General features: G+C 43.0%; 1 protein-coding gene across 1 annotated transcript in view; it reads left to right on the top strand.

Annotated features, from left to right (window-relative positions):
- LOC129869570 (KICSTOR complex protein SZT2-like) overlaps positions 1-15,039 on the top strand; it is a 192,353-nt gene that overhangs the window by 59,930 nt on the left and 117,384 nt on the right. Inside the window, 10 exon segments of the mRNA XM_055944087.1 lie at positions 1,038-1,112; positions 1,267-1,405; positions 1,616-1,733; positions 6,422-6,542; positions 7,413-7,562; positions 8,365-8,467; positions 8,663-8,780; positions 9,079-9,166; positions 12,701-12,819; positions 12,988-13,152. Of these exon segments, the coding sequence (XP_055800062.1) occupies positions 1,038-1,112; positions 1,267-1,405; positions 1,616-1,733; positions 6,422-6,542; positions 7,413-7,562; positions 8,365-8,467; positions 8,663-8,780; positions 9,079-9,166; positions 12,701-12,819; positions 12,988-13,152 (1,196 nt within the window).

Genomic DNA, 15,039 nt, shown 5'->3' with positions numbered 1-15,039 from the left:
GAGATCCTTGATGAAACCTGCTCCAGAGCACTCAGGACCTCAGACTGGGGGCGAAGGTTCACCTTCCAACAGGACAACAAACCTAAGCACACAACCAAGACAACACAGGAGTTGCTTCGGGACAAGTTTTTGAATGTCCTTGAGTGGCCCAGCCAGAGCCTGGACTTGAACCAGATCGAACATCTCTGGAGAGACCTGAAAATAGCTGTGCAGCAACGCTCCCCATCCAACCTGACCAGAGCTTGAGAGGATCTGCAGAGAAGAGTGGGAGAAACTCTCCAAATACAGGTGTTGCCAAGCGTCATACCCAAGAAGAGTCGAGGCTGTAATTGCTGCCGAAGGTGCTTCATCAAAGTACTGAGTAAAGGGTCTGAACACTTAATTAAGTAAATGTGACATTTCCATTTTTTTTAATTTTTATACATTTTATTTTTTATAAAAAACTGTTTTTGCTTTGTCATTATGGGGTATTGTGTGTAGATTGATGAGAAGAAATAAACTATTTAATCAATTTTAGAATAAGGCTGTAATGTAACAAAATGTGGAATAAGTCAAGGGGTCTGAATACTTTCCAAAGGCACTGTATGCGTGTGTCTGTGTGGATTGTCTCTTGCGAGGCTGGCTGTGTGACACCAATGAGGAGAGTATGAGTGAGTGAATCTTTGGCAGTACTAGCAGCACAAGTCTCTTAAGTCTGTTGACTGAGCTGACAGCTTTACCGCGTTTCCGCCCTTAAGGCTGTTTTCTCCCTCTCCATTCCCAAATCAACAGGCAGCAGCACTCCGCTCTGAGCTGACAGACAGAATATTACATGAGATGACCCCCCCCCACACACACACTTCTCTCTGGAGTACATGTTCCAACATTGAGGTGGGGAGACTCCTAGGGCCTGTCAGTGTAGAGGCGGAGGGAGGAGGAGAAATCCCTGAGGGTCTTAGTCATGTCTCTGACAGTCTAAGATAGTGGGCTTCTGGAGATTAATCTCTGCTACCTCAGGTGAATGTGGTGTAAAACTGTAAAACTTGTCTCCTCCTCAGGTAGTGGCAAGCTGAGGCCCAGCAGAGTACAGAGTGTGGTCTCCAGTCAAGGAAGCCTGGACTCTGACATGCTGGGTAAGAGTTGGACATTATAATGATTATGATAGTGTTGCTCATAACGATGATGATCATGATCTTTATCACGATGATGATAACGACGGTGGTGACGATCATGATGATGATGCTGCTAATGAAAGCTAATGAAACATTTTTATCTGTATATTTTTAGGTTATGATGGTGGCAGCAGTGACTCTGAATGTGAGAGCCCCACTATAGAAGAACAGGAGTCCCAGTCCCCCCTGCTGCCTGACTTCTGGCTCATCGTTAAGGTCCACCAGGACAAAGTAGAGGTGTACTCCCACTCCAGGTGAGAGAGGGCAGGGGCTTAGGGAGGACACGGATGCAGCTCATAACTGCTGCTCACCTTCAGCCATGCAGAATGTTCAGTGTGCCATCTTACATGACACAATTGTTACATAACGATTCCATTATTTAATTATACAGGTTATTCTCATTGAGATAAAAATCTCAAAAGAGACCTGTAAGATATAAATTCGTCATGGAATATTGTTTGCAGGAGCTTCAACGAAGGGAAGGAGGACGGAGTAGGGGAGGAGGAGGAGGTGCCAGAGTACTTACAGTTGCATCAGATGGTGGTGAGGAAGATTGGGGAGATCTGCCGTATAGTCAATCAGGTAGGTTACACTCCTTTGTGTGATTGTGATCCTCTGTTTGTTTGACGTTAATAGACATCTTCAATTGTTCGAAATAGGTAGGTTACACTCTCTCCCATTAAGACATTTCTGACACTTCAATGCTTATACAGTTGAAGTCGGAAGTTTACATACAGTTAGGTTGGAGTCATTAAAACTCGTTTTCCAACCACTCCACACATTTCTTGTTAACAAACTATAGTTTTGACAAGTCGGTTAGGACATCTACTTTGTGCATGACACAAGTAATTTTTCCAACAATTGTTTACAGGCAGATTATTTCACTTATAGTTCACTGTATCACAATTCCAGTGGGTCAGAAGTTTACTTAGTTGACTGTGCCTTTAAACAGCTTAGAAAATTCCAGAAAATGATGTTATGGCTTTAGAAGCTCCTGATAGGCTCATTGACATCATTTGAGTCAATTGGAGGTGTACCTGTGGATGTATTTCAAGGCCGACCTTCAAACTCAGTGCCTCTTTGCTTGACATATTGGGAAAATCAAAATAAATCAGCCAAGACCTCAGAAAAACAATTGTAGACCTCCACAAGTCTGGTTCATTCTTGCGAGCAATTTCCAAACGCCTCAGGGTACCACATTCATCTGTACAAACAATATTATTTAATTATAAACACCATGGGACCACGCAGCCATCATAACGCTCAGGAAGAAGACGTGTTCTGTCTCCTAGAGATGAACGTACTTTGGTGGGAAAAGTGCAAATCAATCCCAGAACAACAGCAAAGGACCTTGTGAAGATGCTGTAGGAAACAGGTATAAAACTATCTATATCCACAGTAAAACGAGTCCTATATCAACACAACCTGAAAGGCTGCTCAGCAAGGAAGAAGCCACTGCTCCAAAACCACCATAAAAAAGCCAGACTACGGTTTGCATCTGCACATGGGGCCAAAGATGGTACTTTTTGGAGAAATGTCCTCTAGTCTGATGAAACAAAAATATAACTGTTTGGCCATAATGACCATTGTTATGTTTGAAGGAAAAAGGGGGAGGCTTGCAAGCCAAAGAACACCATCCCAACCGTGATGCACGGGGGTGGCAGCATCATGTTGTGGGGGTGCTTTGCTGCAGGAGGGCCTGGTGCACTTCACAAAATAGATGGCATCATGAGGCAGGAAAATTATGTAGATATATTGAAGCAACATCTCAAGACATCAGTCAGGACGTTAAAGCTTGGTCGCAAATGGGTCTTCCAAATGGACAATGACCCCAAGCATACTTCCAAAGTTGTGGCAAAATGGCTTAAGAACAACAAAGTCAAGATATTGGAGTGGCCATCACCAAGCCCTGACCTCAGTCTTATAGAAAATTTGTGGGCAGAACTGAAAAAGCGTGTGTGAGCAAGGAGGCCTACAAATCTGACTCGGTTACTCCAGCTCTGTCAGGAGGAATGGGCCAAAATTCACCCAACTTATTGTGGGAAGCTTGTGGAAGGCTCCTGAAACGTTTGACCCAAGTTAAACAATTTAAAGGCAATGCTACCAAATACTAATTGAGTGTATATAAAATTCTAACCCACTGGGAATGTGATGAAAGAAATAAAAGCTGAAATAAATAATTCTCTCTACTATTATTCTGACAATTCACATTCTTAAAATCAAGTGGTGATCCTAACTGACCTAAGACAGGTAATTTTTATTAGGATAAATTTTCAGGAATTGTGAACAACTGAGTTTAACCTGTTTGGGCTGCAGGGGCAGTATTGAGTAGCCGGATAAAAGCTGCCCATTTCAAACGGCCTCGTACTCAATTCTTGCTCGTACAATATGCATATTATTATTACTATTGGATAGAAAACACTCTCTAGTTTCTAAAACCGTTTGAATTATATCTGTGAGTAAAACAGAACTCATTTTGCAGCAAACTTCCTGACAGGAAGTGGAAAATCTGAAATCGATGCTCTGTGCTACGGCCTGCCTATTAATGTCCTTGATATTTATTAGAATACATGCACTTCATACGTCTTCCACTAGATGTCGACAGGCAGTGAGAGAAGAAATGGAGTGAGTAACTTGATCTGGGGTCGAATAATAGCTCTCGGCATGACGTGTCACCAGTTTCCTGTTTTCTGGAGAGTGCGTGAAGGGACCTGGATTTGCCTTCTGATAAGCTGTCATTATGGACGACTAATATCTCCGGCTTTGATTTTATTTGATACATGTGACAATATCATCGTAAAGTATGTTTTTTTCAATATAGTTTTATTAGATTATTGAAATTTATTCGGGACGTTAGGCGTGTTGCGTTGTGTGCCTTTGTTCAGGAAGGAGAGCTTAGCGCCACTTTGCTAGCTTTCCGTGCTAATTGACTGGAGAAGAGGATATTCTAAATCCAAACAACGATTGTTCCCGACAAAGGACCCCTTGTACAACATTCTGATGAAAGATCATCAAAAGTAGGACCCATTTTATGATGCTATTTCATATATCTGACGAACATGTGAAATATTAGTTTGCGCGCAGATTTTGGGTACTCTCTCGCTATACCTAAGCTGGATGTCGTAATGAAGTTATTTTTAGAATTCTAACACGGCGATTGCATTAAGAACTAGTGTATCTATCATTTCCTATACAACATGTATTTTTTAGTAACGTTTATGTATAGTTATTTGGTCAGAATAGTTGAGTGCCATAAAAATATCCGCACATTCTGGGAAAAAGATGCTACGTTAGCACAATGTATAACCACTGATTTCAGCTCTAAATATGCACATTTTCGAACAAAACATAAGTGTATGTATAACCTGATGTTATAGGACTGTCATCTGATGAAGCTTATCAAGGTTAGTCAAAAATTATATATCCTTTGCTGGTTTATTCGCTATCACTAACGTGCCTATTGCTATCGCTAACGTGCCTTGATGAATGAATGCGGTAGTGTGGTAGGCTATTGTAGGAAGCTAATATAATGCTATATTGTGTTTTCGCTGTAAAACACTTAAAAAATCGGAAATATTGGCTGGATTCACAAGGTGTTTGTCTTTAATTTGCTATACACCATCGATTTTTCAGAAATGTTTTATGATGAGTATTTAGGTATTTGACGTTGGTGTCTGTAATTACTCTGGCTGCTTTGGTTCTATTTCTGACGTAGCTGTGATGGTAGCTGCAATGTAAAACTGATTTATACCTCAAATATGCACATTTTTCGAACAAAACATAGATTTATTGTATAACATGTTATAAGACTGTCATCTGATGAAGTTGTTTCTTGGTTAGTTTGGTTGGTTCTTGGTTAGTTAGGTTGGCTTTGTGCATGCTACCTGTGCTGTGAAAAATGTCTGTCCTTTTTTGTATTTGGTGGTGAGCTAACATAAATATATGTGGCGTTTTCGCTGTAAAACATTTTAAAAATCGGACATGTTGGCTGGATTCACAAGATGTTTATCTTTCATATGCTGTATTGGACTTGTTAATGTGTGAAAGTTAAATATTTCAAAAAAATATATTTTGATTTTCGCGCCCTGCACTTGAAGTGGCTGTTGTCATATTGTGCCCGGCTTCGGGCTTGCAGCCAGAAGAAGTTAAATGTTATTGGCCAAGGTGTATGTAAACTTCCGACTTCAACTGTATATAGAGTGTTCACCCATTCTGGTGATTGGTTGAAAATGCGTTTGGTGATGAGATTTTACTTCCTTATGTTATCAAATACATTTTACCAAGACAAATATGATTCTTCATGTTCTGAATCGTTCAGTGGGGTCCTTCTCTAACATATCATTATCGGATTTCATAACCTAATGCATCCGATAATAAGCACCGAACTCGGTTGACATAGCGGTGCAGGTTTCTCGTAAAATCTTTTGAGGATTTTACATCTTGTGGTCGTCGTCTTCAAAGTTATTCCGTGGGTCGCAAAAAGCTAAATTAGCATGACACAAGCTGAATTAAATAAAACTGATTTGAAAATAAAAAGCTGGGTATATGCTCTGTGCTCCGTTGACATTTCACAGAGATACGTTTGTTTTTGTGAGAAATCTTTCAACTAAATATGAACGTGTATACTAAAATATGAAAATACAAAATTTCATGTCTCAAATCGATATCTTACCTCCTATATTGTTTTATTTCCTGTGGATTCGAGAAGGATGATGAGTTCAACGGGAAAGTGAGCCTGTCAGCTAGCCATGTAGCCTTAATTCTTGCAGTGAATCCACTTAGCTGATGCGATGCCATTTTTCAGATTTTTGAATGCTTTTTTTTCTCCTCTGGCCTCCATTGATTTAGTCACCCTGATTCTGGCCACCCTACAAGGGTAAATACACCCCTCTCTCTGTCTAGTTGGTGCTGTTCAACCTCTAAGGCTACGTTCAAATATCCATGGTAGCATACCACTTATAACAAAGCAATTACATTCTAAGTAGTATGGTAGTGTGGATATTGGAACAGGAACGAACTCCCTCTGTCTGGTTTCTCATCTCTCCTCTGTCTGGTCTCTCATCTCTCCTCTGTCTGGTCTCTCATCTCTCCTCTGTCTGGTCTCTCATCTCTCCTCTGTCTGGTCTCTCATCTCTCCTCTGTCTGGTCTCTCATCTCTCCTCTGTCTGGTCTCTCATCTCTCCTCTGTCTGGTCTCTCATCTCTCCTCTGTCTGGTCTCTCATCTCTCCTCTGTCTGGTCTCTCCTCTTCTTTACTCTGTTTCTCCACAGCGTCTGCTACTCCAGGACCTCAATGACAGCCACGTGTGTAACTCTCTTCTGGTGGCAGAGAGTGAAGAGGATATCTGGAAGAACGAGTCCCTGTACAGACAGAGACTGGCCAACTCTGATGGTTAGTCAGTCAACACTCACGATCACTATCATCTGCACACACTTATACACATGCTACAGACAGATACTTGCCATATATTTTCAAATAACTGTATTTTTCTGTCTCGCAAATTGCTTTTAACTAACAATTCGTTCCGAAAAATAATCTGTGCAGGCCTCTGCTGAATTCTTTTATCCTCGAGACAAAATGTTTTCCCATCCTTGCTTTAGAAGGGCTCTCCAATAAATGTTTGCAAACACCATAAACGTAATGTACATCATATATACGCCCTTGATGACACTGAGTTTGTCATTGTACAGTACACAAGTTAATAATGCATTGCACTTTCTTGGCCCTGTGAGCTCCCAACTGTCACAGTGATGATGGAGCACAATCAAGACAGGGCCAAGGAGAAGGAAACACACACTCTCTCTTTCTCTAATGTATGCAAGGTTACAGGGAAGAGCATCAGTGACAGGCCAGTGAAGTATGATTGGAGAGGGAACCAGTGGGAACGCTCATGAGATTAACTTTGTATTTTATGGAAGCTGTTAAAACAGAATTACCAACTGTAATTTCCTAATATTGCTGTTTGTTTTGCTCCAGTGTGTGTAAATGAATTGGATCCTGGAGAGGGTATAGACATCAGAGAGGGCTTGTTGTTTGTGACTGCAGTGCAGTAACATAATGTTACTGGGGAAGGGAAAAGGCTCCCATAGCAAATTGTGTTGTTTCTTTTCCTGGCTGGCGTCACACTGAAATGCATCTCCCCTCTCTCTCTGCAGTTGTGGTTGTAAATTATTTTCTCTTTTCTGTCTCTCTCTCTCTCTCTCACTCACCCACCCACCCTCTCTCTCTCCCATCTTATTCACCCCCTTCACCCACCAACAGATTACAATGCTGAGAACTACCAGCCGCGGGACTACCTTGCTGCCACCATGCAGTTCATCCCAGGTCACTTTGCCTGTGAGGTGGTGTGGAGCACCGTCATCCACATCCACCCTCGCCTCAAAGTGGGACCCAACGTAGGTGTGTCCAGGGGTGAGTCAGTGCCACTGGCAAAATACAGAACAAAAATGTTTTTCGAACATGCAGAGAAATAAAGACCACTGACAGAGTAGGACTTCATGACCATTAACAATAACATCTTGATCCTGAATTAAATATGCCAATATTAACAAACATCTGACAATTATGTGAAAATGATGATGATGAATAGGAAAATGAATGACTTCCTTTATTTAAAGGAGCAGTGCAGTCAAAACATGTTTTTTCTGTGTTTTATTTATATTTCCACACTATGAAAGTTGGAATAATACTGTGAAATTGTAAAAATTATGATAATGCCCTTTTAGTGTAAGAGCTGTTTGAAAAGGCCTCCTGAAATGTCAGTTTGTCTGCATGGGTGCGGGTTTTGAACGGCCTGGTGACATCACCAGGCAATATAAATGAATAGACCAATAACAAGAGTTTGCCCTCCTCTCTTCAAATAACAGATCGTTTTCACGTTACATATCCCTCACATTAGGCCCGTAACTCAGGCCACTCCCAGACAGTCCTAGCAACATTTTTGCTTGAGAAATTGCTTTTGCTAAGAAGATATTTGTATTTATTTTTGACAATTTTTTTAATTGAGAAAATCTTAATTGTTACCCAGAAATTATTTGATATTGAAATAAAAACTGCTGCATTGTCCTTTAAAAAAAGATTTACCATTTTAATATGATGGATTCAATACAATCAGTGTAATTGAGATGGTTTGCTCAGTATCTTTATTTTTTCATTTATTTTTTTTCACCTTTATTTATTTGTGTTGAAAGACTCTCTTCTCTCTATATCCCAGCTATCCAGGCTCTGCAGTCAGTGCTCAACGACTTGTGTGTGGTCAACAGGAAGAGCATGTTTGTCTATCAGGAGCGCACTATCAAATCAGTCTTCTACCTGAGGTTAGCCCTGTTGCCCCCCTTATTCTTACGCCACTGCCTCCCCTCATTGTAGAACAGTCCCACCTCTTCATAGGCACTTCTCTCTGCTGCATCCAACCAGAGACTTGTTGAAGGAATTGAGTTGAGCATGCCAGTTCTTGATTATGCATTTTAAAGTTACCCCCAACATATTCCCATGATCTCTGTTCTTCCCAGACTTTGTGAGACATCTCAAAGAGGGAAGTACTCTGACCTGGATGGCAGCCTACAGCCCATGTCTCACTGTGTCGGTCTCGCCCGGAGCCAGGAGCCCCTCTTCTCTGAGGAGTTCACGGTACAGTAGCACACTTAGAGGGCTTCTCTATTGCTCAACAAGCAATTGTGGCCCTGAAGAACCATTAGGGCTGTATACTCTGAGGATCCCATAGTACAGTAGCAAGCTCATAGTTGATTTCTCTATTGAAGTGCAGGCAACTCTGAAGTTGTGTCACCACTAGTTGATTTATCTGCTGTTCCCAGAACTGTGGTAACGTGCCCTTGGGTTAGAGATGATTTTGGGTTGTAATGTCAAATATCTGCAGTGGTCTGACGTGTGTGTGTGTGTGTGTATGTTTTACTCCATCTATCTGCAGGGCTCCCGGTCATCTCTGGAAGGTCCCCGTCCAGTGGGACAGGTAGACAAACACATCCTGTTGCTGGTGCATGGAGTGGGAACTGCTGGTAAGATAGGGATTTGGAGAGCAAGGGCAAGAGAGGGGCTCATGGGGATTGGGGAACATTGGGACAGAATTCTGCAGTGTATGGATTGTGAGCAGAGGTAGCATAATGAAAGATGGGCTGAGCCTGCAGTTAAAAACTGAAGTTAGGACTAAGAAACCTCTGTGCACCTCTGTGTCACCTCTCAGTGCATTCCCACTCTGAGATAAATGTGCCCACACTACTGTCCTCATGGCTAACTTAAGAGTAACAGATGAAATCGCTGATTCATTGTTGGTGTCAAATAGTGTGAACATTCTGTACGCTGTGCTGCAGTACCTCTAACACCGTTCTAGATGGCACTGTTGATCTTGCTCCATTTAACTCTGCCCAGGCTCCATCTATGATGTCAGCTATTTCTCTCCGAAAGTCTTTCTGGGCTTCAACAACAAGAGTGACTTATTAAAATCTTCCCAAGTTTTTTTTTCTTCTCCCCAACAACTGTTCATACAGCTCAACTTCTTTATTTATGAATTCCTTTGTTTACAGAGGGTTTAAGTTTTCTTGAAGTGTGTGTATGTGTTTCAATTCATTGTTTGTTTCTAAGGCTCAAAACACCTCACTGAGCATTGATTTGCATAAATATATCAGAGCGAGAGAGACACCACTAGGGTTGCACATTTTGGGGAATATTCAAAGGTGGAAACTTTCCGTGGGAATATATGGGAATTAAAGGAAATATATGCAAATTTAATATTAATACCATTTAAATGTAGGTGTTTTTTGCCTTGGATATATTTACCATATCATATGGATACAGAAACATGAACCTTTTACCTTATCATAAGTAGACATAATTTAAAATTAATAAATCCTTTTCAATATAAATTTTAAAAAACAATTTTACGAATTGAACTTTAATTAAATGACTGACTCTTCACATGGGATGATTTCACTGAACAACAAAAGAAAGGGAATATTAAATGATCCATTGAATCTCCCAAAAAGGTTTTCAACATACATCTGTAAAATTATAGTCTAGAAACTAAAGCTTTGGTTGTCTTCCTCTCAGGTTTTCATGTCTTCTCCCTGGACCTCCTCAATGTCCACCTCTTGGACATCAAACTGTGAGGCCTCATCTTCACTGTCACTTTCCAACCTAGTTGAGGATGGCTCGTTGTCAGGCTCAAAAAGCCTCAGATTTGCCCGGATGGCCACTCATTTTCAACCCTTGTATTGGTCAGCCTGTTGCGTGCTTTGGTGTGTGTGTTCCTAAACAAGGACCAGTTGCGCTCTGAGGCGGCTGATGTTAGTTGGATTTGGAGGATGATGGAGGCAACAGGGGAAAGAGCCTCAGATCCACAAAGTCCCTTCCACCAGGTGGCTGATGAGATATGTTGGCACAACTGCAATATTGCATCTCCATCCCAAAGCCCTTGTTTGGAAGTGTACTTCGCCAGACTGCTTCGCCAGACTGCCAAGAACCTTGCACTCATCCAGGCCAAGGTGGCGAGACACGGTAATGATGACACCATAGGCCTTGTTGATCTCTGCACCAGACAGGATGCTCTTGCCAGCATACTCTGGGTCCAACATGTACGGTGCGGCGTGTATGGGCTTCAGGACGAAGTCTTAACACTTTTTGATTTCAGAACTGCAGTTTTCTCTGCTTGGAGCAACAGTGAAGTGGGCAGGGCAGTATGGATTTTTTCTCTTACATCTGCAAGCAGAGTCTGAACATCAGACAGGATGGCATTGTCTCCCTCAATCCGTGCAATGTCTACTGCTATAGGTTTCTGGAGTTTCAGGCTGCTTACCACTCTCTCCCAAAATACATTATCCAGGAGGATCCTCTTGATGGGGCTGTCCATATCGGCAGACTGTGATATGGCCATTTCTTGGAGAGACTCCTTCCCCTCCAGGAGACTGTCAAACATGATGACAACACCACCCCAACGGGTGTTGCTGGGCAGCTTCAATGTGGTGCTTTTATTCTTATCACTTTGCTTGGTGAGGTAGATTGCTGCTATAACTTGATGACCCTTCACATACCTAACTATTTCCTTGGCTCTCTTGTAGAGTGTATCCATTGTTTTCAGTGCCATGATGTCATTGAGGAGCAGATTCAATGCATGAGCAGCACAGCCAATGGGTGTGATGTAAGGTTAGGACTCCTCCACTTTAGACCAAGCAGCCTTCATTTTCGCAGCATTGTCACCAGTGCAAATGCCTTCTGTGGTCCAAGGTCATTGATGATTGCCTTCAGCTCATCTGCAATGTAGAGACCGGTGTGTCTGTTGTCCCTTGTGTCTGTGCTCTTGTAGAATACTGGTTGAGGGGTGGAGATGATGTAGTTAATTATTCCTTGCCCACAAACATTCAACCACCCATCAGAGAGGATTGCAATACAGTCTGCTTTCTCTATGATTGGCTTGACCTTCACTTGAACTCTGTTGAACTCTGCATCCAACAAATGAGTAGATAAAGCATTCTTCACATATGATTTGGCACAGTATTTGCAAATGTAGCTTTTTCTTCTACATTAGCTGCAGTGAAATGTCTCCACACATCAGATAGTGCCCGTGGCATTTTCATGTAAAGATTAGGGGAAAAAATGTTTAAAAAAACAACAAATACAATTCCATGTACAGATAAATAGTTAAGCAGTTAGATGTAACAACTCCTTTGTAAGGTAAATGAACACTCTTCAGTTAGCAGGCTCAAGCAAGCTAAAACCCACATGGTAGCAAAAACTAACTAGCAGTAAATGTTAAGAAGTTAGAAATGATTTAAACACACTTTGCTGTAGGCTACTATTTACTAGATAACAAAAAATCATGTATGCCATATAAAATATATTCACCCCACCCAGTATTGTAATCAGAACTGACCAGAAAGCATGTAGTCCTTGGCTCAGATGGTGTAGTAGTGTGGGCTCAATAGCATCTCATCAGTGTGCAAGATCCTGAGAATCAGCTGTACATGTGATGGAAGAATGCACTGTGTATGCAGAGGGTTGAAATTCCATTGAATTGGGGAGAGTTTAACAAAAATATGCCACAAGACCTAGAATTGTCTTAAGTGTATCCCACAAAAAAGGTCACTGTTATAAGCTAACTTTTTTGGTTGAATTTTGCAAAATTTCCTAAATTCCCGGGCTTCACTTCCCATGTAAAATTTCCGTGAAATTTCCGACCATTTGCAACCCTAGACACCACTGAGGTATCCTCTGTCAACACTACGGGAAGTCAAATATACGCATTTAAAGGGATACTTGGGGATTTTGACAATGAGGTCCTCTACTTCCCCAGGGTGACATGGGCTCTATTTCCATTGCTTAAAAATCTGTCCTCTCCTCGTCTCCTCCCAATCATCTGCACTGATGTGAAAAAGACTGGACAGGTGAAAACGGTATGGTGGATGCTCATCATTAGACTGACTTTCACCTGGTCAGTTTTTTTCTGGTCATAGCAATGAAGGAGAGGAGGTGAGGAGAGGATGGATTTTTTGGGGGGGGCAATTGGGAAAGAGCCATGGTCTGCCTGGTCTGCAACACAGGTCCAGAGATCACAGATGAGCTGGTGAAGGTTCTGAGGAAGCGTCTGGATGAGACCACCCTGGACATCATCACCATCATGCTGGGTAGGAACTGCAAACTCACCCCTGCTGACGTGGAGGTAAATTATGTGATGCGTTAGCGCCACTTAATCCTTTGATGAATCAAGTTTGGGTCATTCTGTAGTGGGGAGAGGCTAGTTCAGACAACATTACATTACACAGTATTTAGTTGGAATTGGAGAGACATTGATGTGTAGGTTGATTATGTGTTGATGTTCTCTCCTCAGTTTATCCAGCCATCAGGCTCTCCAGCCACAGAGGTGATGGAGTTTACTCTGCCGCAGTGCTTCATGCCCTGGACCCCTGCTGTAGCCCACTACCTCAGGCAGAACCTGCTGATCTTCCTCCACATCCCCAAGTACACAGACAGCTACGTAGAACACCACTTCAAGGTAGGCTACACCACTAGTACACTACACTGCACTGGTACACAGACAGCTACGTAGAACACCACTTCAAGGTAGGCTACACCACTAGTACACTACACTGGTACACAGACAGCTACGTAGAACACCACTTCAAGGTAGGCTACACCACTAGTGTACTACACTGGTACACAAACAGCTACGTAGAACACCACTTCAAGGTAGGCTACACCACTAGTACACTACACTACACTGGTACACAGACAGCTACGTAGAACACCACTTCAAGGTAGGCTACACCACTAGTATACTACACTGGTACACAGACAGCTACGTAGAACACCACTTCAAGGTAGGCTACACCACTAGTGTACTACACTGGTACACAGACAGCTACGTAGAACACCACTTCAAGGTAGGCTACACCACTAGTGTACTACACTGGTACACAGACAGCTACGTAGAACACCACTTCAAGGTAGGCTACACCACTAGTATACTACACTGCACTGGTACACAGACAGCTACTTCGAGCACTACCTCAAGGTAGGCTACAGCCAAGCCTACAGACACTAGGGGCAACATCCAGAAGTGAAAGTCTGTATATAATGTCCCACCTCATTCTAACCCCACTTCTGTCCCTCCAACATTTTCTGGTGGCCTCTAGTTGGGGGGGCGAAGCAGAACACCTCGCCAGATTCAGAGAATATAGAGCAGTGTTTTATTTTTCACTGCTTTTGTGGCCAGAGTAGGAATGGCCACTTTCCATGGTAGTCAACGCAGATCCTGCCGCTGTAATAAGCGCGACTGGAATAGTGGAATGTTGTCACAAGTTCCCTATGAACTTGTGACAACATTTACTTTGAAGTTTCATTTTGATGTATGAAATCAGCTCTTCACAAAATATTCTGACTTCCTTCACTTTTGTTTTGTTGCTAATTATCTCTCTCTCTCTCTGTGTCTCTCACTCTGTGTCTCTCACTCTGTGTCTCTCACTCTGTGTCTCTCACTCTGTGTCTCGCTCTCTGTGTCTCGCTCTCTGTGTCTCGCTCTCTGTGTCTCGCTCTCTGTGTCTCGCTCTCTGTGTCTCGCTCTCTGTGTCTCGCTCTCTGTGTCTCGCTCTCTGTGTCTCGCTCTCTGTGTCTCGCTCTCTGTGTCTCTGTCTGTCTCTCTCTCTGTGTCTCTGTCTCTCTCTCTGTGTCTCTGTCTCTCTCTCTGTGTCTCTGTCTCTCTCTCTGTGTCTCTGTCTCTCTCTCTGTGTCTCTCTCTCTGTGTCTCTGTCTCTCTCTCTGTGTCTCGCTCTCTCTCTGTGTCTCTCTCTCTCTCTGTGTCTCTCTCTCTCTCTCTCTCTGTCTCGCTCTCGCTCTCTGTCTCGCTCTCTGTCTCGCTCTCGCTCTCTGTCTCGCTCTCGCTCTCTTTCTCGCTCTCTCTCTCTGTCTCGCTCTCTCTCTCTGTGTCTCTGTCTCTCTCTGTGTGTCTCTGTCTCTCTCTCTGTGTCTCTGTCTCTCTCTCTGTGTCTCTGTGTCTCGCTCTCTGTCTCGCTCTCTGTCTCGCTCGCTCTCTGTCTCGCTCTCTCTCTGTCTCGCTCTCTCTCTCTGTCTCGCTCTCTCTCTCTGTCTCGCTCTCTCTCTCTGTCTCGCTCTCTCTCTCTGTCTCGCTCTCTGTCTCTGTCTCGCTCTCTGTCTCGCTCTCGCTCTCTGTCTCGCTCTCTGTCTCTGTCTCGCTCTCTGTCTCTGTCTCGCTCTCTGTCTCTGTCTCGCTCTCTGTCTCTGTCTCGCTCTCTGTCTCTGTCTCGCTCTCTGTCTCTGTCTCGCTCTCTGTCTCGCTCTCTGTCTCGCTCTCTGTCTCGCTCTCTGTCTCGCTCTCTGTCTCGCTCTCTGTCTCGCTCTCTGTCTCGCTCTCTGTCTCGCTCTC

This window comes from Salvelinus fontinalis, chromosome 14 (genome assembly GCF_029448725.1).
Source record: "Salvelinus fontinalis isolate EN_2023a chromosome 14, ASM2944872v1, whole genome shotgun sequence".
Taxonomy (NCBI): Eukaryota; Metazoa; Chordata; class Actinopteri; order Salmoniformes; family Salmonidae; genus Salvelinus; species Salvelinus fontinalis.
Note: the sequence above shows the minus strand (reverse complement) of the source record. Positions and strands in the feature narration are given on the sequence as shown.